The following is a 26741-nucleotide window of genomic DNA, read 5'->3' as shown; positions in this document are numbered from 1 at the left end:
TAGTCAAAGCAAAGAGGAGCTATCTTTCGCTAGCCACTTTGGCTAGTAGTTTGTCAGTGGCTGCATTGCGACTTGGAGGCGATGGAGCATCTCTGCGATACAGTTCCAGCTTTGGTCGCATTGGCAGCTCTAGTTCTCATTGTGGCAAGTATTTACAATAATTGGTGTTGTGTTGAGAGATTATGTTATTGCTTGTTTTCACATTTTAAATCTGCAGCGTTAATATGAACATCTGGCCAGGGTGTGTTTATGTTTTCCATGTAATAAATAACTTCAATAAAGTACCTAACATTTACATTTATCTGGTTCCTTCTGGTGGTGCTATGCTATTTGTGGTTTGGTTAATCCTGAGGAATGACTTCAATGGGGGGGGGGGGGGGGGCTCTGTAATAAGAACTCTTCTTATTACACCAATAATAATGAGTTCTATTGTTTCCCTTTTAGGTCCTCCTGATGGCACATCTCACCGCCGGAAAGCTGAGCCTGATGCGCCACGAGAAGGAGAAATACTTCATCACCGCCTCGGGAGAGAAGGAGCCGTTCCCAAGCCTGCATGATCCTCATTCCAGGCAGCTCTCTGTGGTGATCCCGGCCTACAACGAGGAGCTCCGGAGTGAGTTGGGGGGGGGGGGGGGGGTCTGACACTCCTATTTCTGTCAAGAACTTGAGCATTTATTGATGCTTTTTTTTCCCGTTCAGCTTTGTTTGAATGCAGCTGCAGAAGTTTGTTTTTAATGATCGAATATATGCTTATTTCCAATGCAATTTAATAAAGGTACAGATGAGTCTTGTGTTGAACAATGAAATGTGCATTATCCATTGTCTAGTTAGTAAACCATTCACTTACATCGAGGATAATGCACTTTAAATGTGATAATATTGTTGTCTCTGGTTGCATCTACGTACCTGCGGTGGTTTCTAGATGCTGCTATGTTCTGGCTGTGTCGTTACAGTGCCTGTGATGTTGGATGAAGCTATGGAATACTTAGAAAACAGACAAGTGAGTGTTCTTCCCCAAATGGGAAATATCGTTAAAAAAAAAATTCAATTAACTTAGTTGTTTGTTTAAATGGACACAATTTGACCTCTTATCTTTCAATGAGAAGGGATCGGTTATTCTCAGAACGGCCACTAGGTGGAAGCACCAAACTTTAACAAGTGAGTGTGCAAATTGTTCACTGCAGAGGCGACACCCCTTCTTCACCTATGAGGTCATTGTGGTTGATGACGGCAGCACGGACGAAACCACAGAGGTGATGTTTTTAAATCATTCCAGGAAATGTCCTCCTCAGCGCGCTTAGCTCTTCAGAGCGATAGTAACGTCTGTATTGTGGTGTCCTACCAGGTTGCTATGCGCCACACCGGGCGGTATGGTGCAGACAAACTCCGGGTCCTGACGCTGGTGAAGAACCGAGGGAAAGGAGGAGCTGTGCGAATGGTGATGCTGCAGATGTCAATCTACAGGGAGTCTCTGCTGAGCAGAGGAACAGCAGCCGGGACTTGATTTTGTGATTTCCTTCTTGTGAAAAGGGAACTATGAGCTCCAGAGGGAAACTCATTCTAATGGCAGATGCTGACGGAGCCACAAAGTTTCCTGACATTGAGAAATTGGAGGTGGCGCTTGATGACCTCAACCCTAAGCCGGTGTGGTGGAGTTCCTCTTCCGTTCCCTTACCTCACATATTCCTGCTCTTAACGGGTAGTCCGATCCTGAAGATGCTTCTCCGTACATTTAGGAGAACATGGCCATTGCCTGTGGTTCCCGAGCTCACCTGGAGAAACAATCAGTCGCCAAGGTATTTGTGTTATTGTTGTATCCGTGAGGGACCATATTATAGCAGACTAAGTCCTCCTGCCATTAAATGACTGGTGTTACATCTGCTGCAGCGATCTGTGTTCCGCTCATTCCTGATGTATGGCTTTCACTTCCTGGTGTGGTTCTTCTGTGTGAGAGGGATCAGCGACACCCAGTGCGGCTTCAAGCTCTTCACCCGTGAGGCTGCGCTGAAGACGTTCTCCTCTCTCCATGTGGAGCGATGGTAAGGCCTCGCACCGTTAGCGAGTTTGTTTGTTCCTGCTGGATCTATGGAAATAGTGCTTTGCTGTATATTACCTGAGACTGTGGTCAATGATCACTTTGGGAATAGTGCACCCTTTTCTGGCAGGATTCTTTTTTTTTTTTTTTTTTTTTTGCAGTGATCCCTGTTCATTTCTTTTTTCTTTTTTTTTTTTTTTTTGCAGTGATCCCTGTTATTTATTTTAAAAGCATAAATTGGCGTTCAAAAACAAAGATTTCCATTTTTATCTTGATATATTTTGGACTACATGACGTGGACGTGCCGATCTGCATTGATCCTTTGAGGCTACCGTAGCCGGTCAGTGCGGCGTCGGGCTTAGTTCCTTTCCACAGACGACCTTGTGAGTTTGAACTCCTCTTGTTTTACTTTAATCATACGAGGTGAAGCATGCAGTTTTGGATCCTCTTAATATCTCAACCTACCGAGTAGGAGACATTGAAGCCCGTCTGTCCATCATGTTTCATCTTCAGAGGGGAAAACCGTTTAATATTTTTTCACAAACTTTTCTATACATAGCAGCCCCCCCCCCCCGAGATCAAAATGACAGTTATGTTATACCGATTCGTTTGTTGGGCAGGGTTTTGTCGGGGTCGGGAGGATTTTCTCATCGACAGACTCTTGTTTAAATCGGTCAATAAGGTCTGACCGGAAGCCTAAAGCAAACGCTCAGAGCTTGTCTAATTCAAATCCCCGGATCAATGAGCCTATTTCGGTCGGCACTGATGTGACATGAGCAGCCAGAGCGACTAGACCGCTGGGTTTTTTGTTTGTTTTATCCACATGAATTTTAACATCTGTTGTGCATTTCAATCGTTCCTCTCTCAGGGCGTTCGATGTGGAGCTCCTGTATATCGCTCAGTGCTTTAACATCCCCATAGCAGAGGTGGCTGTGAACTGGACTGAAATAGAAGGTAGGTTTTTCATGGAATATGTGGGCATGTGTTGTCCCATTGTACCACCGGTCTGCTGCTCTATAAATATCCGTCTGTGCCTGACTGGGATGTAACGATCCTTTCTCTTTCTTGTGGTTTGTATTCCAATTTTTATCTTTTTCTCGTTCAGTTTGTCACAAATTGGCCGCATGGCTGCTGTTTTCATCTAGAAAACATAAACCTGTTGTCAACCTTATTTAATACTGCCTTGAGATGTCCTTCCTGATCACGGCATGTGTCGAGTTAATGTCAGCGAAGGCGCGTGTCCATTATTATTTCTAGAAAGGCAATCATTTGAGAATGAATGAATCGAGACTCTGTTTCCTCCGCCAGGATCCAAGCTGGTCCCGTTCTGGAGCTGGTTACAGATGGGAAGAGACCTGGTTTTCATCCGCCTGCGTTACATCACTGGCGCCTGGAAGCTGCAGTCACCAATTAAGACTGACTAGCCAATCAGAGAAGCCCTGTTCTAGGGCTCCCATATATTTGGATGAGGTGGGATTCGAAACATGTCCACCATTCGCTGTAAACAACAACAAAGAGTCAAGTCTGTCGCATCCTTTCCCTCCAGACGCTCTGGACGTGAAGCGATGACACCATCGTGACCGCGCTGTGGCCCCGCCTTCTTTTTATGATTGTGATTTTTGGCTTTGGACTGCTGCCGTTACATCGAGGCTTACAGAGCATCTGTATGACTGATCCGTTGCTTGTTTTGTGGCCAAACAACTGTAAGAGAGGAAGTTCAAGTGACACGCAGAGGATCTGAGGATGTGTTTGTTGTTATTGGATGGATGGAATGTTACTGGATGACATTTTCAGAATGGAGGGATTGTATTTTTCAGAGAAAATGGCCTTGACCTGATTGGACAAATGAAAAAAAGAACAGAAAATGAATTATTAAATGTCTGATTTATGATTTTATCATCACTATTGAACTGCTAAATAAAGCGACAACAGTTTGGCACCGGTAATTAAAGTGGGTCATTTATCAGAAGTTCAGTTGGGTAAATATAATTGATCGATTTCCATTTTTCAAGCTAAAATTCCAAATATTTACTATTGAAAATAGAAAAAAAACACGCATTCTATAAATATAAAGTACTAAACAGGACTAGGAATAAAACGGAAAACAAAGACGGCGTTAATCACTTGAAGGGCTCAAACCTGGAAAACATGCATTAGAATCTCAAGACAAAGAAAACAAGTGTCTGATGGATTTTATATATTTTATTTAAATATATTTTCCCATTTTCACCAACTTGCATTCACAAACATCGTAATGTTACAAAAAGCTCGACAGAAGAGTCGGACCTGCTCTGTGTGAATCGACTGATTCACTTGATTTTAAAAACACACCACTGTGTTCAACAATTAGATTGTCTAATTTGTGTCATGAACATTTCCTGCATTTTATTTTTTACTTGTAACGTTTTAATGACTATCTTGATGTAATTACTGTGGAGTAGGAAACACGCCCCCTTATATGTTGATTTCGTCTGGATGACATCCTGTGGGGGGGGGGGGTCCACTCGTCATTCAGAGCTGTCTGGGTTTCATGCTGACATCTGCTCACTCATCCAGCCACAGGTTTTCATTGGCTGATCGCTGACTGGTCCAGAACTCCGGACATACTCCCGGCTTGATGGCCGTATAATGTTCTTGTGTGTCATATCCCACACACACCCTCTGTGTCTGTTTATAGAGGTGATTTGGGATTATTAAAATGAAAGTATTGTGGACATCTCTCTCGACTCACAAAAACCTAAACGGTGCCGACATGGAGAAGAACTAATGTTTGACTGTGGGATGGGAACGGGAGTTCTTCATCTCAGTAGGATGCTCCTCTTATTCAGTTTTCGCGCATTCCACATTTAAAGCCTGGACACTGTTATGTCATCTTTTGTATAGTGGTGGATATTTTTTTAATGCGGAATAGAACAAACATCCCACAGCGGGTGGGGGATTCATCTAATGCCATCTTGTTTTACGCTCTCTTATCGAGGCAAAGGCTCTACCTCAGGAAGCTGATCTCTAGACGTTAGGAGGATCTGCTGCATTTTGTTTAGTTCATTTCTACTTGCTAAAATCCTCCACAAACTGAGTTCAGCAGTGTGAACTGATTATTGAAGGTAGGGACTTGCTCTCAGGAATTTGGTGCTCCTTGGTTTTATCAAGCTGAAGTCCGAAGGTCTGGGCTGATGCCGGGGCCCCCGGGAGCGCATCCTGTTTGTTCCTGGTCGTGAGTCAGTCCACACTATGTGGAAGGAGCCCACTCTGCAGTGAAAGGGAGGATGAGCGCTTTCCCTCCAAGGAAGTATTTTACTTTTTTTACTACGTGTATTTTGTTCAGGTAGATAATAAGAGGGAAAAAAAGTCTTTATTTGGCTGGTGCTTCTGTTTTACCTGACAACGCTCATATGGATCCCATGCAACTATTCGTGGTCTATTTAATCATCCACCTGGTTGTTGTTGTGTGTGTGTGGGGGGGGGGGGGGGGCATGAGGGTTAAGAGGAGTCCCTCGAGTGGCTTCTTCTCGTGGTGGGTGTATTGTTACTTTCCACAGCAGTTGCTGTAAACTGAAAATGTCAAACTTGTAGACTCACTGTCGCCAGCTGGGCTTGCGTCATTAACCGGACCAGTCACCGCACTCCCAATAAAGGATCGTGTCCATCCGCGGTGAGGCAGACCCGACAACTGGCGATGAAGGGCAAAGCTCCAAGTTAGATTTTTACATCACTGAATCCTTCCATGTGACTTTATCCTGCTTACAGGTGTGTGTAGTTAATAGTTGTGGGTTTTTGATTTTTAATAACATACACTTTTGAAGTATGTTGCTATAGTTACGTGGCTTTGCACGTCTATTAAAGATAATTAATCACTGACCCTAAATAGATTTAAATATTTACCGTCGGTTGACTGACGCCTACAATCCAGTTTACGCCTCATCGGCAAACACAAGCTGGAACACAAACAGATCAGAGATGGGAAAAACCTCATTTCCATAAGAATCGCACCGGAACCTGCCATTTTCATAAACACCATAAATTATACACGCGTAAAAAGTCGTCAAAAATAAAACAAAAAAAACGATCTGTGGAAATAAGGGACAGGTGTGTGTCTCCGTTCGGAAGGCCGGACTGCGCTCAGGTGAGATGCGCGCACATTGACGCGCGCGCGCGCGCCCGCATGGATGCAAAACCCGAATCTGAAATCCTGGGAAAGTTCCAGGCAGAGGAAGGCGGAGGGATCTCCGACGCAGGCGCTGCGGTTCCAGCCAGGCTGACGCCGGCGAGGCTGCGGCGCGGCAGCAGGAGCGGAGACTCCGGCTCCTCAAACCTGCATCAATGGAACCGCAGACTGCCGGGAAGATACCGGAACACGGCGCAACGGCACCGTCACAATAAAAGCTGCGCTGAAATACATCGTTATTAACTTTATGGTAACGAACTGCAAAAGCTGTTCTAAGACACGAGACTTACGAATTATATTCAGCTGCGCGTAGTTTAGATAATAAAACAATATCCTTCTGTAAAATAACATTTAGATACGATTGTTTGTGAATTGTTATTCGGTTATAGGTATTAGAATATATAATGTATGTAAATAAGCAATTATTGACATAGAAAATGTAAATTTTAAAATAAATATAAATATACAGGATGTAACTAATTGGTGGTAGAATAAGCATAACGTTATAACTTTACTTAGTTTGTTTAATGATGTTTTTTTCGGTACCATCTCACATTTAAACTCATATGCAATATTTAATATTTTTTCTAGATGACATATTTTAAGACATGAGCATATGAATCCAATTAGTTGTCTTTTCTGGACACCTGCTGATAAAGCCTGCATGATCCACCAATGCTCTCACTCAAAGGACCCCAAACTTCCCTTTCCCTTTGCCACATTAACCAGCTCTGCGCTCAACGATGCTTTTATTTTGAAATATGGTGCTGGATGTAATTAATGTTGCGGTTGCCTTAACCTTTCAATGTCAACACAAATTAAAACTCAGTCCACCCACAAACAGACGCGCACCTTCGCTGCCACGGTGAGTCGGCCTTCGCGGCTGGAGACAAGGAAGTCGGCTGTGATGCGCTAGTTGTCACAACAGAGGTGAGGAGAAATATTTATGATTGGAAATAAATACTGTGCATTTCCAGAATTTTTTTTTATTGAGATTTTGAATTTCTTATTTTGTTTTAGTTTGTTATAATTAAATATTCGGCTTGGCTTGTTCTCACAAAGTTCTGTCTGTGGAATAACTGTGCTTTTATCATCATCAATTGATTGGAGAGGATTTTAGTACAATAATAAAAATCAGTCATCAATATGGGTATCGATCTCTTTTTTTTTTTAAAGCATAACATAATATCAAAAGATTAGTGTACAGTTCTCTTTGTTGAGTTGGTTGAACCAAACTTATCAAGGCTGACTCTAATCGAGATGATGGCATGGACTATTATGGGCTGCTGTCCAGGTGCGCTTTTCCGGGATTAGGGCAGAGCCTGGATTCTTCTGCGCGGTAACGCGCCTCGTATAGTAAAAGGAAGCGGGCGTGTTTACGTTCTTGGGAATGGCTGCCCTGGCGATAAAGCATTAGGTAATTAGCCTATCTGCGCCTGCAGACTGGCCGACGCCAGCCAGGCTCCATAAAGTAGCCGCAGCAGACTGATAGCGCGCTGCGCTGCTGCGTTGCTGCTGCTGTCATTGTGCGCGCCACCGTCTGTCCGTCTGTCTGTCTGTGGCGCACTCTGCCCATCCTTACCTGTTTTGTTTTTTTTGCGACACCTTATTTATATGCTACAAGCTCGGGTAGATGATGATGAATATATCTATTAGAGCAGCACAAGTACATTCAAACAATAGTAAAACATCAGAAATCTAAAATGTCTTTTATCTCTGTGTATTTACCAACACTGGTCCATGTCTTATTTTCAATGTGGGTCACGGAGCGCAGGCGTTGCGCAACAAGAGATAAAAACGAGTGGATGACTGTAATACCGTGACTCAGACATACTTCACTGGATGCATATTTGAGGAAAGCTTGAGTGATTTATCCTAAAGATGCTGACGAGTTCCAAGATCATACCTATAATCACATCAGTTTAAATATATATATATACTGTATGCCTAAATATTGGGGTAGAGTAGTTGTATTCATATTTAAAATGGATAGAAAGAGGGCGACCGCTCTCCCTCTCTCTTTGTCTGTCTCCCTCCCTCTCCCCCCTCCTGTCCTGTGATGTGTTCTGGCCAGACAGAATGGCTCCTGGGCGTCGGTGGCATGTTCGTAGAGACGGAGGCCAGAAAGGACATTCCGCATTGTTGGGGAATCTAGAAATGAGACTGGTCATCTTGGGCTGCTCTCTCTGAAAACAGTTTAATACGCGGTTCTTTTCTTTCGGGAGAATAATAACCGTGTCCGGTTTATGTGAGGGCAGATTAACTTTGACTCGCTTGTCCCACTCATTGGCATTTCACTTCTGATTCCCAGAACGTCATTTGGTTGTGAGTCTTTGAATTTGTTCCGGATCAGGCTGATAACTGTGGATGCATTTACTTCCACTCTGAAATCATGAGGTCTTTTTTTTTTTTTTTCCTTGTGTAACTTACCGTTTTCTCCAACTAACAGTTGATATCTCTCTGTCACTTCTCTTGCCAGATGATTGAAACTTGACCCTGGATTTCTGACTGTGTGAGGAATAACCTTCCCTGCTGGAGACTTTTTGTGCCAGCACAGAGACGGAAGAGAGCTCAACTCATTGGAAACCAAAATACAGCCTCTGTTTGCACAGACCCGTTGCTCTACCGCTATTATCCTTACCTCTGCCCTGGAATCTCATTATTTGCCTCCGCAGTCTTGTCCTCGAGGGAACTTTAAATCCCCTTTTTACAGCAGCTGTCGGCTCATCTCGCCATCCGTTTCCCCATCTCACAATGAACTCCTCTGCCTCCATTACGTCACTGTTCTCCTTCACTAGTCCGGCGGTGAAGCGCCTGCTCGGCTGGAAGCAAGGCGACGAGGAGGAGAAGTGGGCGGAGAAGGCTGTGGACTCGTTAGTGAAGAAGCTGAAGAAGAAGAAAGGAGCGATGGAGGAGCTGGAGAGGGCCCTCAGCTGCCCCGGGCAGCCCAGTGAGTATCACGGTTACAAACATTTGGGAATTGTAAAAAAGGTGGTGCTTGTAATTTATGTTAAAATATATATATTTTTGACATTTGACATTATTTATTGTTTATCGATCCAGTGGAAAATAACAACACTCAAGTAGCAGTTCTCTGTCCAGTTTGCATCCTTCCCATTTGCATTTTAAAAGTGCATCACTGGCAGGGAGAATATTTCTCATTGTGCTGCACAGGATTTCTTCTTTTTTTTTTTTTTTTTTTGTTTAGTCACCACATAAAGAAATGTGTTGCACTTAAATCTTCCAATAACACAAAGCAAGCTGTACTTTAACGTCCTCTGTTTTGAATGCTTCAGGTAAGTGTGTGACGATTCCTCGCTCGCTCGACGGAAGGTTGCAGGTGTCCCACAGGAAGGGCCTCCCCCACGTCATCTACTGCAGGGTGTGGCGCTGGCCCGACCTGCAGTCCCACCATGAGCTGAAGGCCCTGGAGTGCTGCGAGTTTGCCTTTGGCTCCAAGCAGAAGGACATCTGCGTCAACCCTTACCATTACCGACGTGTGGAGACTCCAGGTACACACGATCAGAGAACCGTGTCTAAAATGAGCTCGTTTTTCATTTGAATATCATAACCGTGATTCTTTTTCCCAGTTGTTTGACAGTAATCTAATGCAGTGTTTCCAAGACACGATCTCGTGTAACGGCGTCTGGCCTTGTGTCTGCGTCTGCGCCCTCTCGGCCTCCTTCCTTTCTCTCCTCAGTGCTGCCGCCGGTTCTGGTCCCACGCCACAGCGAGTTCAACCCTCAGCACAGCTTGTTGGCAAAGTTCAGGAATGCTTCCCTGCACAATGAGCCTCTGATGCCCCAGAACGCCACCTACCCAGACTCGTTCCCTCCGCTGCCCTGTTCCTCCTCCTTCTCTTCTGCTTCCTCTCTCGGCCAGTCGCCCGCCTCGCAGAGTTACCCCGACTCCCCCAACAGTTCAGCCGAGCCCGGAAGTCCATTTCTCATCACAGGTAGGGGGCCGAGCATATTTTGCACTTTTAAATATTGTGTGATGGCATCTCAAACGCCATTCTCAGTGTAAATACTCATCCTGTGGTCTGTGACGCACGCTTCCAGCCGAGACCCCCCCTCCCCCATACAGTATGATGGAGAGCAACCTGCCAGAGGACGTTAAGCCTGGCAACTCCGCGGAAACCATCAAACTCACATTTTCATCGTCACACAGAGGTCAGTCTGTGCAAATGGGGATTAAAAAGAAAGCAAATGAATGATCAATTAACATGCAGCGTCATCTGTCCCTAAAATGATTTAATCCACGATGGCCGCCCGTTTAGATTTACGGCCCGTGTGTTACGAGGAACCGGAGTACTGGTGTTCCGTAGCTTACTACGAGCTCAACAACCGGGTCGGGGAGACGTTCCACGCGTCGTCTCGCAGCGTTTTGGTGGATGGCTTCACAGATCCGTCCAACAACAAGAACCGCTTCTGCCTGGGCCTGCTGTCCAACGTCAACCGCAACTCCACCATCGAACACACGCGCAGGCACATCGGCAAAGGTCGGCTCAACGTCCTGTGAAGGTCATTTAGAAATATTCCGTTCAAATGATTTGGGTGATTTTAGTGAAGTTGATCCCCAGCTCCACGGGCACCAACGGCACTCTTCTGTGGGCTTCCTCTGGTAGAACTTGAGAAGAAAACATCCTCCCACTCCCCCATCAGAAAACAGAATGCCCCTTTCTTGCTCTTAATCGATTAAATCCAATCGACTTCTTCTCCTTGCTTCTCAGGTCTGCACCTGTACTACGTCGGCGGTGAGGTGTACGCCGAGTGCCTGAGTGACAGCAGCATCTTCGTCCAGAGTCGGAACTGTAACTTCCAGCACGGCTTCCACGCCACCACCGTGTGCAAGATCCCCAGCGGCTGCAGCCTCAAGATCTTCAACAACCAGATGTTCGCCCAGCTCCTCGCCCAGTCGGTTAACCACGGCTTCGAGGTCGTCTATGAGCTCACTAAGATGTGCACCATCCGCATGAGCTTCGTTAAGGTACTAGCACATTGTGGGCAAATGCACCGTGTTGTGATGGAATGTAAAAGGCTGGATTGTGTGCTCAAAGCTTCTCAATGTAACTTAACATGCTTTTATTTTGAAGACGATATCCTGTTGTCAGATCCTTCTGCACACCTGGTGCAATCACACTTGCCAGCCACTCATTTAAATATTTAGCATAGCAAATGTGAGCGTTGCTTGTCTTCTCCTCAGGGATGGGGAGCTGAATACCACCGGCAAGATGTGACCAGCACCCCCTGCTGGATCGAGGTACACCTGCATGGGCCCCTGCAGTGGCTGGACAAGGTCCTCACACAGATGGGCTCCCCACACAACCCCATTTCCTCAGTGTCTTAGCACAGACACGCACACTTTTCGGGTTGCGCCATCATTTCTCGACATCCATAAATTCCGTATGTTCTGCTCCGTCCGGATTCACTGCCCTTTGGTGCCTGCCCGAACGTTTCACATCGTGGAACACACATCTGCCTTTTATGGATCATTTGCAGCTAGTATAGTAAATGTGTCTCTTCATTTCAACGAGACCATAATGAAGTATTTATCCTCGGGTCAGTAACTGCACTCAAGACAAGAATAATGGGACATATTTATAGGTACTCAGACACGTGCTGTAAATGTTACTATGGTAGAAAGTACTTTACTGTACGTCTGTTTGACTGTGTACTGGTTGCTTATTTTTTCTATTAAAGTCGTTTTTTCTTTAGGCGCTAGTCTCTTTCTCGTTACATTGAACTTAGTACAAAACTGTAAACACTGAGAAATATTATTAGCATTTTTAATTCACAGCAGGGGATATATATACTGTACAATTCAACAAAAACACACTAAATGATGTCCTAACACTTTGACACAAACCTAAGGGCCAATTAGATTTGACTGTTTGCGTCAGATTAATAAAAGAAAAGCTATAAAACCCGTTGAACGAGGTCTGAAGGCTCCGTGCCGACTGAGAAGAGACTGCAACGCGAATCACAGACGCGATTGTCATAAGGAGCAACGGATGGAAAGAATCACAAAGAACGTTCTTGCTTGCAGAAATGGGAAAACGGAGGATCAAGGTGAGCTCAGGATTATTCTGGTCCGGCTCCTGCAGAACCAGTAGCAGACGTGTTGGTTTACGCAGAAACTAAGGAACACACTTCCAATAATAGGTCGTTTTAGGCCGCGTTACATTTTGGATCAGATCTAGGCTTTCATATAGTTGATGGGGACTGTTGAGGTTTGCATCTGACTGATTCTAGTTATTGCTCCACCGCATAAATTAAAATCACAAACGGTTAACACGAACAGAAACATCTAACAGCAATTACTTTTGATTCCACCAAGACTCTCGATTAGCATGTCGGAGTATTTCTGTCTCCAGAGTACGGTCCAAATCCATTCATCACCGAGGCGCCAAGCGTTTCCTGATGGCGGCGTCAGCAGCCCTGGAAGCGCTGCTGTGATTGGCTGTGGCCCTGCGTGGCCAGGAGCTGCTGCTGCTGCTGCAGGAAGCTCATCACCTCCGGACTCCTGAGCAGCGACTGGAAGACACACGTTCAGATTCATCAACAAATATGGAGCGACCGCTCCTCTTATTCTGCATTAATAAGAGGAGCAAAAGTCACAGACTATTTTGGAGAATATTAAAATGGCAGGGGACATAAAGTGTTCTGGTTGGTTGATCTTGTCGTCTATCAGCACAATCGCTCCGTCTGACCAGCGGCGACTCACCAGTCGTTTCTGATTGAGGACCTGCTCGATCAGGGAAGGTCTGGCTGGTCGATCCCCGACGGTACCCAGACGCTGTTTGTTCACAGACACAGGCCGCTCCTCTGTGTTTTCCTGAGGAGAACACAAAGACATGAATACCTGCAACTAATGGGGGGAAATTTGGGGGGGGGGGAAATTTGGGGGGGGCGGTCCAACAAGGATTTCCAGATTTCCCCATCACCACACACCTCCTCCAGCTCTTCCAGCGTGTGCTAGGTCTTCCCCAAGGCCTCCTCCCAGTGGGACATGTCCCTGCCTTCTTTAATCCCACCGTGGATTTTCTATGGGCAGCGAGCTAGTCTACAATATTCCAGGGCTTCCCTTGAAGTGGACTTTAAGGTCTGCTTGGAATCATTTTTCTTTTGCCCGAGCTTCAGCTTCAGCTTCCTGACAGCAAGTTTTTCTTTCAGGATTTCCTGATACTTGATCGAATCCCTCTCAGCCTCTAAAGGCTGCAGGATTCCAATGGTTTTTAGTTTTATTGGTATTGTTACATGTCAGTGATTTATGTACTAATGACTTTCAATGGAAACGAGACTGCAAGGGCTTTTTTGAACTGCTCCTCTTAGACAGCAGGTTTGACTGTACTTGTACTGTAATACATGCTACCGTTTGACTGTACCTGTACTCTTGACATTCTATCTAATAAATATATTCATCCTCATCATCATCATGGTGGGCAAAGCAAAGCAGCCCCAGAGCACAACATTTCACTGTAGACGGAATGTTCTCTTTAGCATTAGCTTCCTCCTTTTAGCACTGACCTGAGGGGCAAGGGCCTGAGCTGAGTTCTGATTGGCCAATGAAGTGCCACAGTCCTGTCCCCTGTCTCTCTTTTTTAGCACCCTTGTGTACACCTGTGTGTCAAAATGTAGATTGCGTTTTATCCTAAATTGTGGTGCAGTAAAATTATATATCTTTTTTTTTTTCCACAATTTCATACATTTGAAATCTTGTCACATCTGCAATTCAATACTATATTCTATCACTTTCCATATTTGTAAAACAACATTTTTTTATGTAACCTAGTTCAAAATGAAAGAGTTCTTATCTGCTACACTTTTCTGATGTAAAACATTTACTAACTCGAAAAGCACTCAGAGCGCAGACTTCCGCCAAGCAGCTCATTCCCCTCCAAATTAGATTTACACCGTCCACATGGTGATCTGGATCAGCACCAAAAGGTTCTAGATTGTTCTTGGTATCTTTATACACCAACCATGAAAATTGAATAAGAGTTGATGTGTATTTTTTCATTTTTTAATCCAGAAATGGAGTTTATAATGTTAACATTTCATATTTTTTCTTGACCTCATTCTGGATCAGATCCAGAAGACATTTTGCATTGTAGTTCATATCAGACCCCCTTAATGACTGTACTTTTTGGTGAGTGAATTGAATATATACTTTACAAGAAAAGCCTCAATTACAAGTAAATTAGAAATTTTGGCTCTCAAAATGTAATGGGATCTAAATAAATTAGATCAAGATCCATCCAGCAGTTTTTCCTTAATTTTGAGACTGGAATAGCCACACAAACAATACTTCTGAGATTATTGTGAAATAAAACTCGCACAATGAAGCGGAGAGCTTACTTCTATTTTTCCACTCGACATGGCCTGGTCGCTCTTCTTCTTCTTATACTTGTCTTTGTACATCTTGTTGCGGTGTTTCTTGCACATCCACGGTTTCCTCTGCTTGGCCACCTGCGCCGAGGTCTCCATGCACCCCTCGTACGTGCACTGTTTGGGAGCGTTGTCGCCCTCCGAGGTCTCCTCGTCGTTGAGCTCCTCCGGACTGGCGGCGCTGTCCCTGGGATCCGAAGTGTCCAGAACATCGCTCTCCTCGTCCGGATCGTCCATGTCGTAGGAGGGGACGTTGTTCTCGGAGTCATGCGGCGTCGTCACGTTTCTACTGTCGACGACGCCGCTCTTACTCACGTAGTACCTTTGTCCGTCTTTCGTGAGCAGGAGGGTTGATTCTCTGTCCTTGTTTGACGCTGAATTGTCATCTTGGCTCATGATTGCGGCGCTAACGCAAGAGTCGGTGCTGCTAGCTAGGCGGCTACTCTCCTGTTACGGTCAGCTCATGCTAGCTGGATTGCTTAGCTAAAGCGGCTATTACCTTGCACATTAGTACACGTTTATTTATTAATTAATATACTTCGCGATTACGTTAAATCGTAAACGCGTCATAATTTGATAACAAAGACTCGGATTTCTTGCCAACATACCAGCCATTCACCCCCCGAAGCCTGTCGGTGCTCTCGCCGCATTTCAGCACCGGCGATTACCGAGGGGTTTCTTCTTCGCCGCCTTATTTCAGTATGTTTCAGCGGCCTCTAGTGGTGTAATGGTGAAGTGCTTCTTATCCGACTGGATAAACTGTAAATGTCATGATAATAACAGGTGGTTTCTGTATGTGTTTGGCAGGCAGGGACCCTGAACTAAAGAAAACAGTTCCCTGCAAATGTATATTGTGTTCATGATCAACAAGTAGAAATTAAAACAATTGGAAAGACAAAAAGAGAATTTCAGATACAATTATTCTGTCTTTTTCACAGTCTGTCACTTTTTTGCCATTTATGTTCCTGCCACGGACCGGTTTCACACATACTACCGTATATATAGCATGTTAATACTATATATATATATATACAGTATATATATTATGGCTGAATAAACGTCAAAAGGGCAGTGACCTTTACAGTTAAAACTTCTCGTTCATAAATAAAATAAAAATAACCTCCGGAAGCTGTACTTTTTGTACAGATCCATAATAAGCATGAGGGAAATCAACAAACAAAAAGAGAAGCTGCATCTATTTGGTTAAAAGAACCAACATCGAGATGTGATTTTACTTGTACAACGAATGAAAATAGCTGTCGATCACATCAACTACAAAATACAAACCGCCACAGGGTGGCGCTAGAGCTAGTTTTCGTGGTTGAGAGGTTTAAGGCGATGGAATCGCAATCATCTGGGGTTCCTTGCACCTTGCATTGTTTTATGTAACTGAGGTAAAGCCAAAAATCCATTTCATTTCACACTTGCCTTAGTAGGATGAAGTCCACATATTTGATCAGAAAAATTAAAGATGAAACAACATGTGGTAAATAAGTAGCTACTCAGCGGAATAGTACTGAATTCTATAGAGGGAAGTCTTCAAAATATGAAATAATCCTTTAAATAATAAAGTTATATGACAACAAAAGACATAGGCCACTTGTTTTCAAACATTTTAATTATTACTATTATCATTAATAGACCATTGTCGAACGGAGGTACAAGTATTGGTATTGCAACAGATTGTAATCCTGTAGTGCAGCTGTGAGAGCACTTTGGTAAACCACGTGTGTCCATGTGTTGCAGAGTTTGGATTCCTACAGCACAACAAATTCATACTGATCTGGTCAATATGGCAGCACATTACTGTCCATGTGTGACAACGAGATTAAATACAGGAACCTTTTATAGACAAGAGTAATAACTGCAGGGAGATCAATAAAAAATCAAAAACGAAGTGAAATCGCTGCATTTCTTTCACTCCCCTGCATCTCTTCTCTTTACACTCACATCACTTACTGGAAATGTCTTTGCCAGTTGCTTTTGCAAATAAATTACATCACTCCCAGTCTCTGAAAAGAGACAAAGACCAAGGTCTCATCTTCACGAGGTTTGTCCCTGTAGATTCATCCAGGTTTCATCAGGTCAAAATAATCTTCTTCAAATTGGCTCATTCCAGCCTGACATGGTCAAGATTATTTCTTTTTTTTTTTGTCTCTGCTGACTGACTGATACACATATATGACAGTTTTCATACAGCTGTACTAGACTTACTACAAGTAAAGAAATATACTGTATTGTGAATTATCAAAATAAATAGTTATGTTATTTACATAACATAAAAACGATAATTCGACACGAAACCGCTTTTATTCGAAGAATAGGCTACTGTATGTCTGCCGTGCTTCCATGTGAAAAAAATGAAGCCATGAATGAGGTTGCACAGAGCTGAAATAAATCCTCTTCAACCCTTTTAGCTGTACTGGTATCCAAGAGTACTGCTGGTTCTCTAGTATCAATACTGTTCATCCTCTCAGGCCTGTTTGACTGCACCTAATCTGCAGTAGTGTGTGCAAATAAGCTTCCCTCATAAACATTCCCCAAAAGCAAATAAGTGGTAGTCCGGACCCGCAGCCATTATGCCTGCCTTTAGTGCTGGAACTCACCGATTTGATTTGGGGGAAATGGAGTCGAGGCTTCCGATGTGTACACGAGTATCACAGAATATCAACATATCTAGAGCGACGATGGAAATGTGTGCATTGAGGAAAACCGTTCAGATGTTCAGTTTGCTACACAATTGCTGTTGAATTGTGTGTGTTGACATTTCATGAATAAAGAATAAAAATAAACATTTGGAAAAATTGGAATCGAATGCACCATTTTCAGTCTGTGTAAAATCAAAACTGTGGCACAGCAATCCGTCGTGACAGGAAGGCAACGCCAGTGCTGTGTGGCGCACAGAATCAGAGCACGAAAGCAATCTTTGATCGATAAACACCATTTCAAACACATTTGTAAATATAAAAAAAAAAAAAATTCTCTACATGATGTAGTTCCTTCCTCCTTTTGACACAATTATGCCATTTGTCAAGTCCACAGAAAACTAATTCACAATCTTTGAACTTCACTTGTAGCTACTTTTCCATCCCGACAAGCTCTTTTGTACAAGTCAACAAACGGATATCGTTTATGAAAAAGGGAGATACATATCAAAAATGCATTGAATAAAGAATCAATGAATAAGGTTCAATAAAACATGAACGTTTGGTCCATATTCTAATATTGCCTTTCAGAGTTGCTCAACCGTCCACACTGAGCTCAGATCATCGCTGAAAGGAAAACAGTGCTGTTGCCCGTTCCGGCTCCTTGAGCTATGAAACGTGCTCAGGTGAGAGAACGTCAAACAATAAATACATTTAAAGTCCTTCACCTGGGAACGGTTTCTCTCTCGTCCTCCTGATCCGTTTCTTGATGGGCTTTCTCCCAACCTCCCTGCCCTTTGTTTCCTCAGTCTTTCCTCCAAAATTTAGAAGGATGGAACCAGAAAATCTAAAAAAAAGTTCCCCACACCACAGTTTTTGTCAGTTCAATCCCGGCCTTTGATACGAGACTGTGGTGATTTCCCCTTTTCCTCCTCCTTCCCCCGAATAGGGGGAAGAGCCGGACAAGGATTTTCCTTCTTTGCTTCCTCTTCCTCCTCTACCTTCTGTCTAGAAGAGTGTTGGGGGAGAAGGAAGTGCTCGCTGACCTGATAGAGATGTCATCAGGATCAGACGGGAGGCCAGGGTTCAGGGAAGGGTCGGGGGTCAGAGGGGGAGGGGCTATGGACAAGCCAGGGAGGCAACTGGTAGGCTCCGCCCGTAGAGTTTTTGTTGTCAATGTCGGCATCATCTGAAAAAGCAGTGGCTTCACATCCGAGTGGCATCCTCGTCTGAGAACCTGCCTCTCTTTATCAAGAGGGGTGGCCTGGGCATGAGAGGAAGAGGAGAACATTGTGATTATGGATCCAGCAGCATAGTGGATGATCCAGTGTGGAGGACCAGGAGAGCCTTGTTCATTAACTTATTATATAATCTTTAATTGGACAATCGCAAAAGGGAATAATGCAAGAAAAACAAAGTTTACACTGGAGGCTATCCCAGCTGGCTATGGGCAGAGGGCGGGTACACCCTGGATAAGTCACCAGGGCCTAATGGGTCATTTTAAATGGAATTTACACTTCCTTATTTACATACTCAGAGGTCCACTGAGACATCAATATAAAAACACAGCTTTTGCAAAAGACAGACAACAACAATGCACATACAAGCGTGGAAAATGTTTTTACTGCAAGCAAGAGATGAAAAGAAAACACAGGAAGGCAAACGGTGAGACCACAAATCTGGGCTGCACACACGGAGGAGGGGGGGATGTCCATTTCAGAGATACTTTATTGTTATGGTTTCTCACAGGTTCACAACCATCTACCCGGTTGCGTCTCTATGGAAACCAGGCGTACCTTATCCAGTACATGGCCGGGTGCTGGTAGATATCCAACGACCCAGATCGCTGCATAGAAAAGCTGTCATCCAGCTGAGCACAAAGAGAAACCAGCACAACAAACTAAACACCGGTTCATTTGAAACAGAGACAAGAGCACAATCGGTCTGATGCAAACGAAGAGGTCATGACTTACAGCAATGACCGACACGCCGGCTGTGGTGTCGTTGACCTTTGGATTCGTGTTGAAGTGCTTCTTTATCTTCCCTGCTACTGACAGCTGATGATCGTTCTCAGATAGACCTTCATCCTGAAACATAGGGGCGGAGATGGATAAATAATCAGAGCCTATAGGGGGGGCTCCATCCATGAGGTGTGAGGGTTCAGTTCACTCAATGCAATCCTTACAGTGACCCACTGGTGCTCCAGCACCTGGAGGGCAGTGTATCTCTGATCCACCTCCACCTCCAGCATGGATTGAATCAGCTCCTGCAGAAGCAAGCAGGCACTGGTCAGTTTTTAATTCTCGAGGCTTTTCTTCGTATAAACCGATGATAAAGGCACCTTGGCCGTCTCCGACACATTGTCCCAGTACGGCAAAGGGAATTCCAGCTGTCCCATTAGTATCTGGTCAAAAAGTACTTCTTGATCATCGCTGCTCCTGCGAAAACAAAAACATAACTCTGATTAACAGTGTACACAGGAGAAAGATGTGTTATTATAAGTGACTACAAATAACTCATTTTAACTATATTTAAACTTCATTCATTTAAAAGGTTCACTCTGCAAGGAACCAGTGATGGGGGAGATTTTGTTGCCGTTGTCCTACCCTCTGAAGGGAGGGAAACCACACAGCAGTATGTAAGTGATGACCCCGGCTGCCCAGATGTCCACCTTCAGACCGTACCTGCACAAATACAAAGAAATGGAATCGTGTGAATGCTGTGAAGAATATAATTTTTTTTTAATCCAGACTAACACCATTATGACGGTGTCTGGCGCTCCTCCGCGAACGCCACGCACCGTCCCTGCTAAAGCTCTTACCCCGTTTCTGCGATTATTTCAGGTGCCACATATGTCGGGGTCCCGCAGACGGTGTAGAGGGGTCCGTCCACCACAGTCGCCAAACCAAAATCTCCAAGTTTCAGGCTCTTGCTGCCGTCTGCATGCTCGTACACCTAAACACAGGTAATAGCATGTAAACACTAGTGTGATCTAGATTCTAGACTGTGTCTCATAATAGCCCCTCTGTTTGTTAAGCATCTTTTTAATTATCTGGATTTGGTTTATTTCATTCTCAGCGTTCCTGTGTAAAGAGACATTCATCCGGGGAACAATGGGCAGCAGAGTGCTCTGCCTTCTAGTCGTTTTTTTATTTTGTCATGCCAAAACCTCTCCGTGGTTAATTAGAGTGTTCAATTTTCACATTTCAGGTTCATTAGACACATTACTGAAAGCACACAACCTTTTGCGTGAAGAAAAACAGCCCATCAGTTTGTAGAGTCTGCTACAAAGAAAGATCAAATATGGTCAAATAACAAGAACCATCAAAAATTAAAAACCAAAACCAAGGTCAGTCTCTTTTAGCAGCCCACTCAAACTCAGCAGAGCTTCTGTAACAGGGACGGAGCAACGAGGACACGGGAGAGGAGGAGCTATAACTAGGGTGAATGTGGCGAGAGCTAGCGGAGAGTCTGAGTCTGGCTCAGCCATCACTTATAATGAGCAACTCAGGGTGGCAGAAATGGGGCAACCGGAGGAGATGAATGTGTAGCCACTGAGGGACGAGGAGGGGAAGACAAAAAGGGAAATCGACACAAGGGAGAATGAAGAAATGAAGCAGGCTGGAGAAAGAGTGTGATGGAGGTGTGAGGGCAGAAGGGATGCGTCATCTCTCCTGTTAGCGAGAGCCCGGCCCCAGAGCGATGGATAGGAGGTCACCGTTCATTGAAAAAGAGAGAGGCGAGTTATCTGGCATGGCTCCACTCCCTAAAACTCACCAGCAGGTTTTCAGGCTTGATGTCTCTGTGCACGATGTTGAGGCTGTGCAGGTATTTGATGGCGTTGGCCAAATTGTAGAGCATGCCGCTGGCGTCTCGCTCTGTGTATCGGTTGGCAGAGGTGATGGCATCAAACAGATCTCCCCCCTGCAGACAAATCCAGATGGACGGGCGGGTTGAGCAGCGGAAGTGTGCTTGGCATTTTACACATACAAACACACACACACACACACACACACACACACACACACACCAGAGACCTTTGACAGATTGACATTCAAGCTTTCACAGACACTCATCTTTTCTGTGGAGAAGACATTTTGGCAAGAAAGTTGATTTAGCTGTTGATTTTTGTTTGCTCAGCAGCTGGAGGTGTAAACTGTGTCCTCTTTCCTCACCTTGGCTGGAAAACCAAATCCCCGTCTTAAATATTTCCTATTTATTTTGTCCTCCTACTTCTGCCCCTTTCCTTCTCTCTCTCTCTCTGTAGAACATGGAACACAGCCTTTTAACAGCTCAATCCAAAAGCATGGACTTTGATTTTGGAAACTGGCTGCTGGGAGACGTCTCCCATTCAGTTAAAGGGCCACTGATATTGGGTGAATGGCCCGAGTGTTGCCAGTTTTGCCTTAATTGAAAGCCTTACAGAAACAGCACCTGCCAAAGAGGACATGGGGTCGTGGATGCTGGATTTTGCCTCCCATTTTAATGGGACCATCTGTCTCTCTCTCCTCCTCTCAGCGGCGTCACTCTCGAAGTGTCTATTTCCACCTCATTCATGCACAGACTCCACTCGTTCCTCCTCATTTGGACACAGTCGCACGTACACACGTTCCATCAACAGATTGCCTCTCATCTATATTCTGTAGTACGCTACCCTGCAACAGGAACAGATGGATCACATTACTGGCTCCTGAATTATGCACAAATATTTCTCCACTCAGAAAGCAGGGAGGAACAAAGAATGTGAACACACGAGCGCTCGAGGCCACAGACCAATTTTCTCAATTCCACACTGCATGAATGGTTGGAAGCCGCCATGCGTTTCTGCGGCTGAATGCTACACACCTTCACCAGCTCCATCACCAAATAGAGCTCATTGTAAGTGTCCACTTCCTCAATGAGCAGGACGACGTTTGGATGTTTGACCCTGCGGAGGATGGCCACCTCATTCTGGATCATGTGCTCCTGAAGTAACAAGTGAAATGGATTTTAGTCAAGTGAGACCAATTAACTTCGATGAATAAAGCGTTGATCCTCACCAGACTGAAAAGCCTTTTGGGTGAAATAGCTGCGGCAGCAAAAGGTGAGGCGTTAACTGACATGCATTTAGAGAAACAGCCTCACAATAAATCACTCTGTCTCCTCTTTCATAAATCCTGGAGTGAATGAATTATGATACACAAACCGAATGTTTCCATCTGCATTCTACATGAACACGTTACCTAAAGGTCACTTTTAGACAGAGAATGATCTAACAGATTACACTTGATACAGGCTTTTCAGAATTATCTTCAAAAGAACCGCGTGTTTCATACATTTGAGTAGTTCTCTGTCTGGTTCTGACCCGTCCTTCAAACTTTGCAGTTCGTCACTCACCTTGCCTCTGCATTTGCCTTTGTTGATGATCTTCAGCGCGTACTCCCGTCCCGTGGAGTGTTCAACACATTCTCGGACCACCGCAAAGTTCCCGTCGCCTAACATGCGCCCCACCTTGTAGCGATCCGATATGTAGGATGGCACAGCCGGAACCTCATCCACAAGAACCTCGGCTGCAGTGGAGAACGCAAAGGTTTTAGAACCACTGGCTTAACAACGGAAACCATGTTAAAATTCCGTTAGGTTCTTTTCTACATTCTGCTGGCTAAAAGCGTTCGCTGTAAACACACAGGTGAGAACAGTGAGCCTTATGAGCCTTCATAAAGCACATGATGCTGGGAGATTTGTATGCAATCATGTAAATCTGAGTTAATTTCATGACATTTAAGAAGGTTCTTGTAGTAAAAGAAAATGCAGCACATTCGTGCGTCATTGTTTGGAGTGAGGCTTGGGGTGAGGAAAGACCAGAGAGAGGCAGAGTGAGGAAAAAAGTGATGAGAAGGAGAGGACGTACAGATCCAAACCAGGACGCGGACAGAGATGTGAGACAGCGATGCACCAAATGTCAGGAGCATGATTCAGACAGGCAGGCTACTTGCAGACACATCGCCGTTGCCCACCGGCGAGCAGATGGGATGTCCACGTAATGCGAATTCTCCTCACCTTCATTAACAAGTCCGTTCCCATCTTCGGATGAGCTGGAAACTCTGTCGGAAGACAGACAGGTGGAAGAACCCTGCGACCCCTGCAAAGAGGGGCGGAGAGGGCAGCGAGAGCAGGAAGGGAAGACAATTAGCGATCCACCCTGTATCCAGTAGAGCAGGATAAAACGTCTGTGACAATCTCCGGCCCAGACAAACCAGAATGTCCAAAAATAAAAAAGGATATTCTCAAATTTGACTCATTTAGTGTGTGGGCAGATTATACATCTGCACTTACTCAGCTGAATCCGTCCATCTGAGTCACAGAATTTATAGTAATTTCCATTTAATTGCACTTTCCTCTTACTCCTCATCACTGCTTGTAATTGAGCAAAAGAAAAGCAGGCTTCGGCGACAACAATGACGATGAACGGTGCCTTTCATCTGGTTGGGAATTAGGAGAGAATAATGGCAGAGGAGCGTGGCATTTGCATTCATCTGAAGAAAACAAAACTCATTATGCCCTCCACCTCCTACAGCCTCCTGTCTGGTTGTCATGGGAGCAATGAGGATGGGGAGCAAGGGTCTAGTCAGGACTGTAAATGAGATTGTGCCCTCCACTCCACTCAATCTCACCGCTCTTATCTTCCGAGTTATAAATCCTTTTACTGCACTGGGCAATTTCATTTCGCTTAATTTATCATCAACAGAACCAGCCGGGCTGTTTGGGCTCTTTATTTGCAGGACAAGCATTTATTAAGTGTTCAATATCTGCCTTTTCTCCCTCTCCTTAGTCTCCCTTCATCATCATCATCATCATCTCTTCTCACAGTCGGGCCTGAGGACACAGCAGTGAAACACTTCTTGATGCGATCACAATGTCGCTGAAGAAAAGCACAATGGCCCGTGCGAATGAGTAACCGCTTAAACCGGTGCAGTCTGAGGGTTAACTGGGTCTGAACCGCTGTGGGAATCATGACGTGATCTTGATCGACAACTTGTTTTGTGATGTAGCACCCGAAGAGCAGAGGAGAAGGTTAGTCTGACCTCTGATGCACTTCTCTTTCATCCCTCATTTCAGTGCAGGTGGGATATTTTTAACGACATGTTAAAGTCACACAGCACAGCAGAACTCACACATCAGGAGATGAGATAAGGTTTCAAGACTAGGGGGGGGGGGAGGGGGGGTACGGCTATTTGAACAACACCCCAGTGAGCTTCTGCATCAGGGCGAAGAGCTGAGCGAGATTTCACATCATGTCATTCAATCCTTTTAAAGGCTCACAAAACTTGCTAAAGCCTCTGAAATCATGTCAACGTGTTTCAGATTTTGCCGAGTTGGGATTTAAACAGTGCAGTTTCATATTTGCTCAACATATTTTTTTTTTTGCTTGGAACAGATGTTGGCCAAACGTGTGTGCACAATCATCCTGCGTGTTCGAACAGAGAGGGGCGGGCGCTATGCTCTACAGAAATAAAAGCATTTTCTTTCTCTTGCGATTCATTTCATCTTGGCCTGAATGTTTCTTTGGTGTCCAGATGAGATGCACCCTGAGGAGGAGGAATGATGATGACAGCGATCTGACAGCTTTACACACAAGTGGATCTGTATTATAGCTTTCCTCAAATGGCTGGCAGCTCTTTCACTCATCTCTCCTGACCTGGAAGCCACCTGAGTAACTGCGGCTGCGAGTCACCCCCGTTCTGATTTATGTAATTATGCAACGCTGGAGCTCATCCCGGAACAAGAGAACCCACTTCATGCCCGGAAAGCTGATGACCCTCCTGCTCTTTATCAACAAACACATCCTCCCCCTGCCCTTTCATTCGCTCATCCCATTTACCTCCTTTGTGCCCTTATCTCCCATCCAGCCCCGCTTTCCCACACTGAACTCCTATCTCGCCGCCACAGAGGGAAACAAAATGCTGTTGCTGTGGAAACTGCTCATAGAGGAGACGGTTCACGAGGCTTCCACTGTGGACATAGACGCCTATATATATATGGCCGTTTCCTGTCTCAGTGCTGAGTAGTGGTTCAACCCTCTGTGAACATTGGGTCTCTTTTCCTGCGTGAAAACCTACTGGGCAGATGGAGTGGCAGACGAGGGCGAGAAACTGGCTGGGGAACGGAAAAGGAGAAATGATGAGAGCGAGGAAAAGATGCATGGAGACGGGTCTGCCGTTAGATTTGGCAGGAACTGTATTATTAGTTCAAGAACATCCAGCTTTGTCTCTGCTGCACAACACGTACAACATACATTATTCCTGGCTTGACATCTCTAGCCTCTCTACTATCTCGCTCTGGCTATGACTCACGCCACTAAAATAAACACACACACACAGCAAACCTTTTACATCATGACGGCAGCCGCTGCGCTTCAAAGCTGCCAAGGGCATCTCTCAGTGGCTGGACGCTGCACTCAGTGAATAAACAGGACGTCTGATTGACCAGAAACATGATGCGTCATGTCTAATGCCGAGAGGTGGATATGAAGTCTGTCACTATTCAGCATGATAAACACAGAAGCAGCACAGGTGCAATGCCCGCCATGTCCTCGACGCATCCGCTTGAATTTCATCACGAAACACATCCCAAAACCTTTTTTTTTTTTTTGCTCTCTGCCACTCAAGCGGTATTTCTTGTCACTTTGACTACCATGAAATATCAAGCGGAAGCAGAAGATTAATTGGAGTGTGCTTCGGCGGAAAAATCCAATAAGATTCAATAGAAACAAAGCACTTTATTTTGTGCCGCGTCCCCGACTCAGCCTCTCAGAAGAACACAAAGTACAGGAGATGATATGTTGCGTCTGTTACGGCGTCTAGACAGACAGAAAACATCATCTATTGTGAGGATATCAACACAATCTGGGGCTTCAGTGCCTTCGCACACTGGGCTGTTTATTCATCACGTTGTGTTCGGACTGCAAATCAGAGTGAAATCATTGAAACATGATTAAATGCCTCAGGGAAAATCTCAAAACAGCAGTGGGAGGAAGAGTTGGAATGTCTCGCCCATAAAAAAAGAACGGCCATCCCGAATGGAAGCAGTGGGAAACAAACGTCCCTCTGGGACCGCTTTCGTAGTACAATCTCCTCGCTGCTCTTCAGGATGCAGAAGTTTAACAGGCAGAGGGAAACGCTGTAATGTCCTCATGCAAATGAAGACAATCATCATCACAATCAGCCATCGTCTAATGCAAATGTTTGTTTTTGGATGCAGCGAACACGATGTGAGCGAGACACAAATGAGCACGAGAAGACACAAATTGAAATGACAATGACTTTAATGATGACATTAACAAACGGAAATGAATACATTAAGGAAAGAAAAATCGAAACAAAAACCCAGAAGCGATGGGAGACTCACATGACAAAATCACAATGAATGCCGACGGAGAATTTGCCTGCTATCAGAGAACTCAGACAATTTTGTCTATTGCTATTATTGTACACGTCTTACATGTTTGTAAATGGCAGTTAAAAAAA

General features: G+C 44.7%; 4 protein-coding genes across 5 annotated transcripts in view; 2 read left to right on the top strand and 2 right to left on the bottom strand.

Annotated features, from left to right (window-relative positions):
• The first annotated feature begins 81 nt into the window (after nt 1-81).
• alg5 (ALG5 dolichyl-phosphate beta-glucosyltransferase) lies at nt 82-3985 on the top strand. The gene is made up of 10 exons (XM_068744786.1): nt 82-144; nt 445-613; nt 954-1000; nt 1185-1253; nt 1346-1438; nt 1531-1644; nt 1737-1796; nt 1888-2039; nt 2904-2989; nt 3344-3985. Exons 1-10 carry the CDS (start codon nt 82-84, stop codon nt 3457-3459), a joined length of 969 nt encoding a protein of 322 aa, XP_068600887.1. The 3' UTR covers nt 3460-3985.
• Nucleotides 3986-8954: 4969 nt separating this feature from the next.
• smad9 (SMAD family member 9) lies at nt 8955-11931 on the top strand. Of its 2 annotated transcripts, XM_068744823.1 has the most exons (7): nt 8955-9150; nt 9497-9712; nt 9901-10155; nt 10262-10372; nt 10480-10701; nt 10933-11189; nt 11406-11931. In XM_068744823.1, exons 1-7 carry the CDS (start codon nt 8955-8957, stop codon nt 11547-11549), a joined length of 1401 nt encoding a protein of 466 aa, XP_068600924.1. In that variant the 3' UTR covers nt 11550-11931. The 2 variants fall into 2 exon arrangements, with proteins under 2 accessions (XP_068600924.1, XP_068600925.1); XM_068744824.1 differs by lacking the exon at nt 10262-10372.
• Nucleotides 11932-12062: 131 nt separating this feature from the next.
• On the bottom strand, nt 12063-15237 carry rfxap (regulatory factor X-associated protein). Its single transcript, XM_068744825.1, has 3 exons — nt 14561-15237; nt 12927-13037; nt 12063-12736 (listed from the first exon to the last, which is right to left on the bottom strand). The coding sequence occupies exons 1-3, from the start codon at nt 14984-14986 to the stop codon at nt 12632-12634; spliced, it is 642 nt and encodes a 213-aa protein (XP_068600926.1). The 5' UTR covers nt 14987-15237; the 3' UTR covers nt 12063-12631.
• Nucleotides 15238-18441: 3204 nt separating this feature from the next.
• The window catches only part of dclk1a (doublecortin-like kinase 1a), a 32960-nt gene continuing 24660 nt past the window's right edge, over nt 18442-26741 (bottom strand). The window contains exons 6-16 of the mRNA XM_068744127.1: nt 23275-23356; nt 22612-22784; nt 22081-22200; nt 21013-21159; nt 20057-20190; nt 19842-19919; nt 19577-19673; nt 19421-19501; nt 19209-19322; nt 19032-19105; nt 18442-18499 (exon numbers count right to left, since the gene is read on the bottom strand). Of these exons, the coding sequence (XP_068600228.1) occupies nt 18442-18499; nt 19032-19105; nt 19209-19322; nt 19421-19501; nt 19577-19673; nt 19842-19919; nt 20057-20190; nt 21013-21159; nt 22081-22200; nt 22612-22784; nt 23275-23356 (1158 nt within the window). The remainder of the gene's footprint in view (nt 18500-19031; nt 19106-19208; nt 19323-19420; nt 19502-19576; nt 19674-19841; nt 19920-20056; nt 20191-21012; nt 21160-22080; nt 22201-22611; nt 22785-23274; nt 23357-26741) is intronic.

The sequence above is a fragment of the Brachionichthys hirsutus genome, chromosome 10 (genome assembly GCF_040956055.1).
Source record: "Brachionichthys hirsutus isolate HB-005 chromosome 10, CSIRO-AGI_Bhir_v1, whole genome shotgun sequence".
NCBI classification, from domain to species: domain Eukaryota; kingdom Metazoa; phylum Chordata; class Actinopteri; order Lophiiformes; family Brachionichthyidae; genus Brachionichthys; species Brachionichthys hirsutus.
This window is presented reverse-complemented; position numbering and strand designations above follow the sequence as displayed.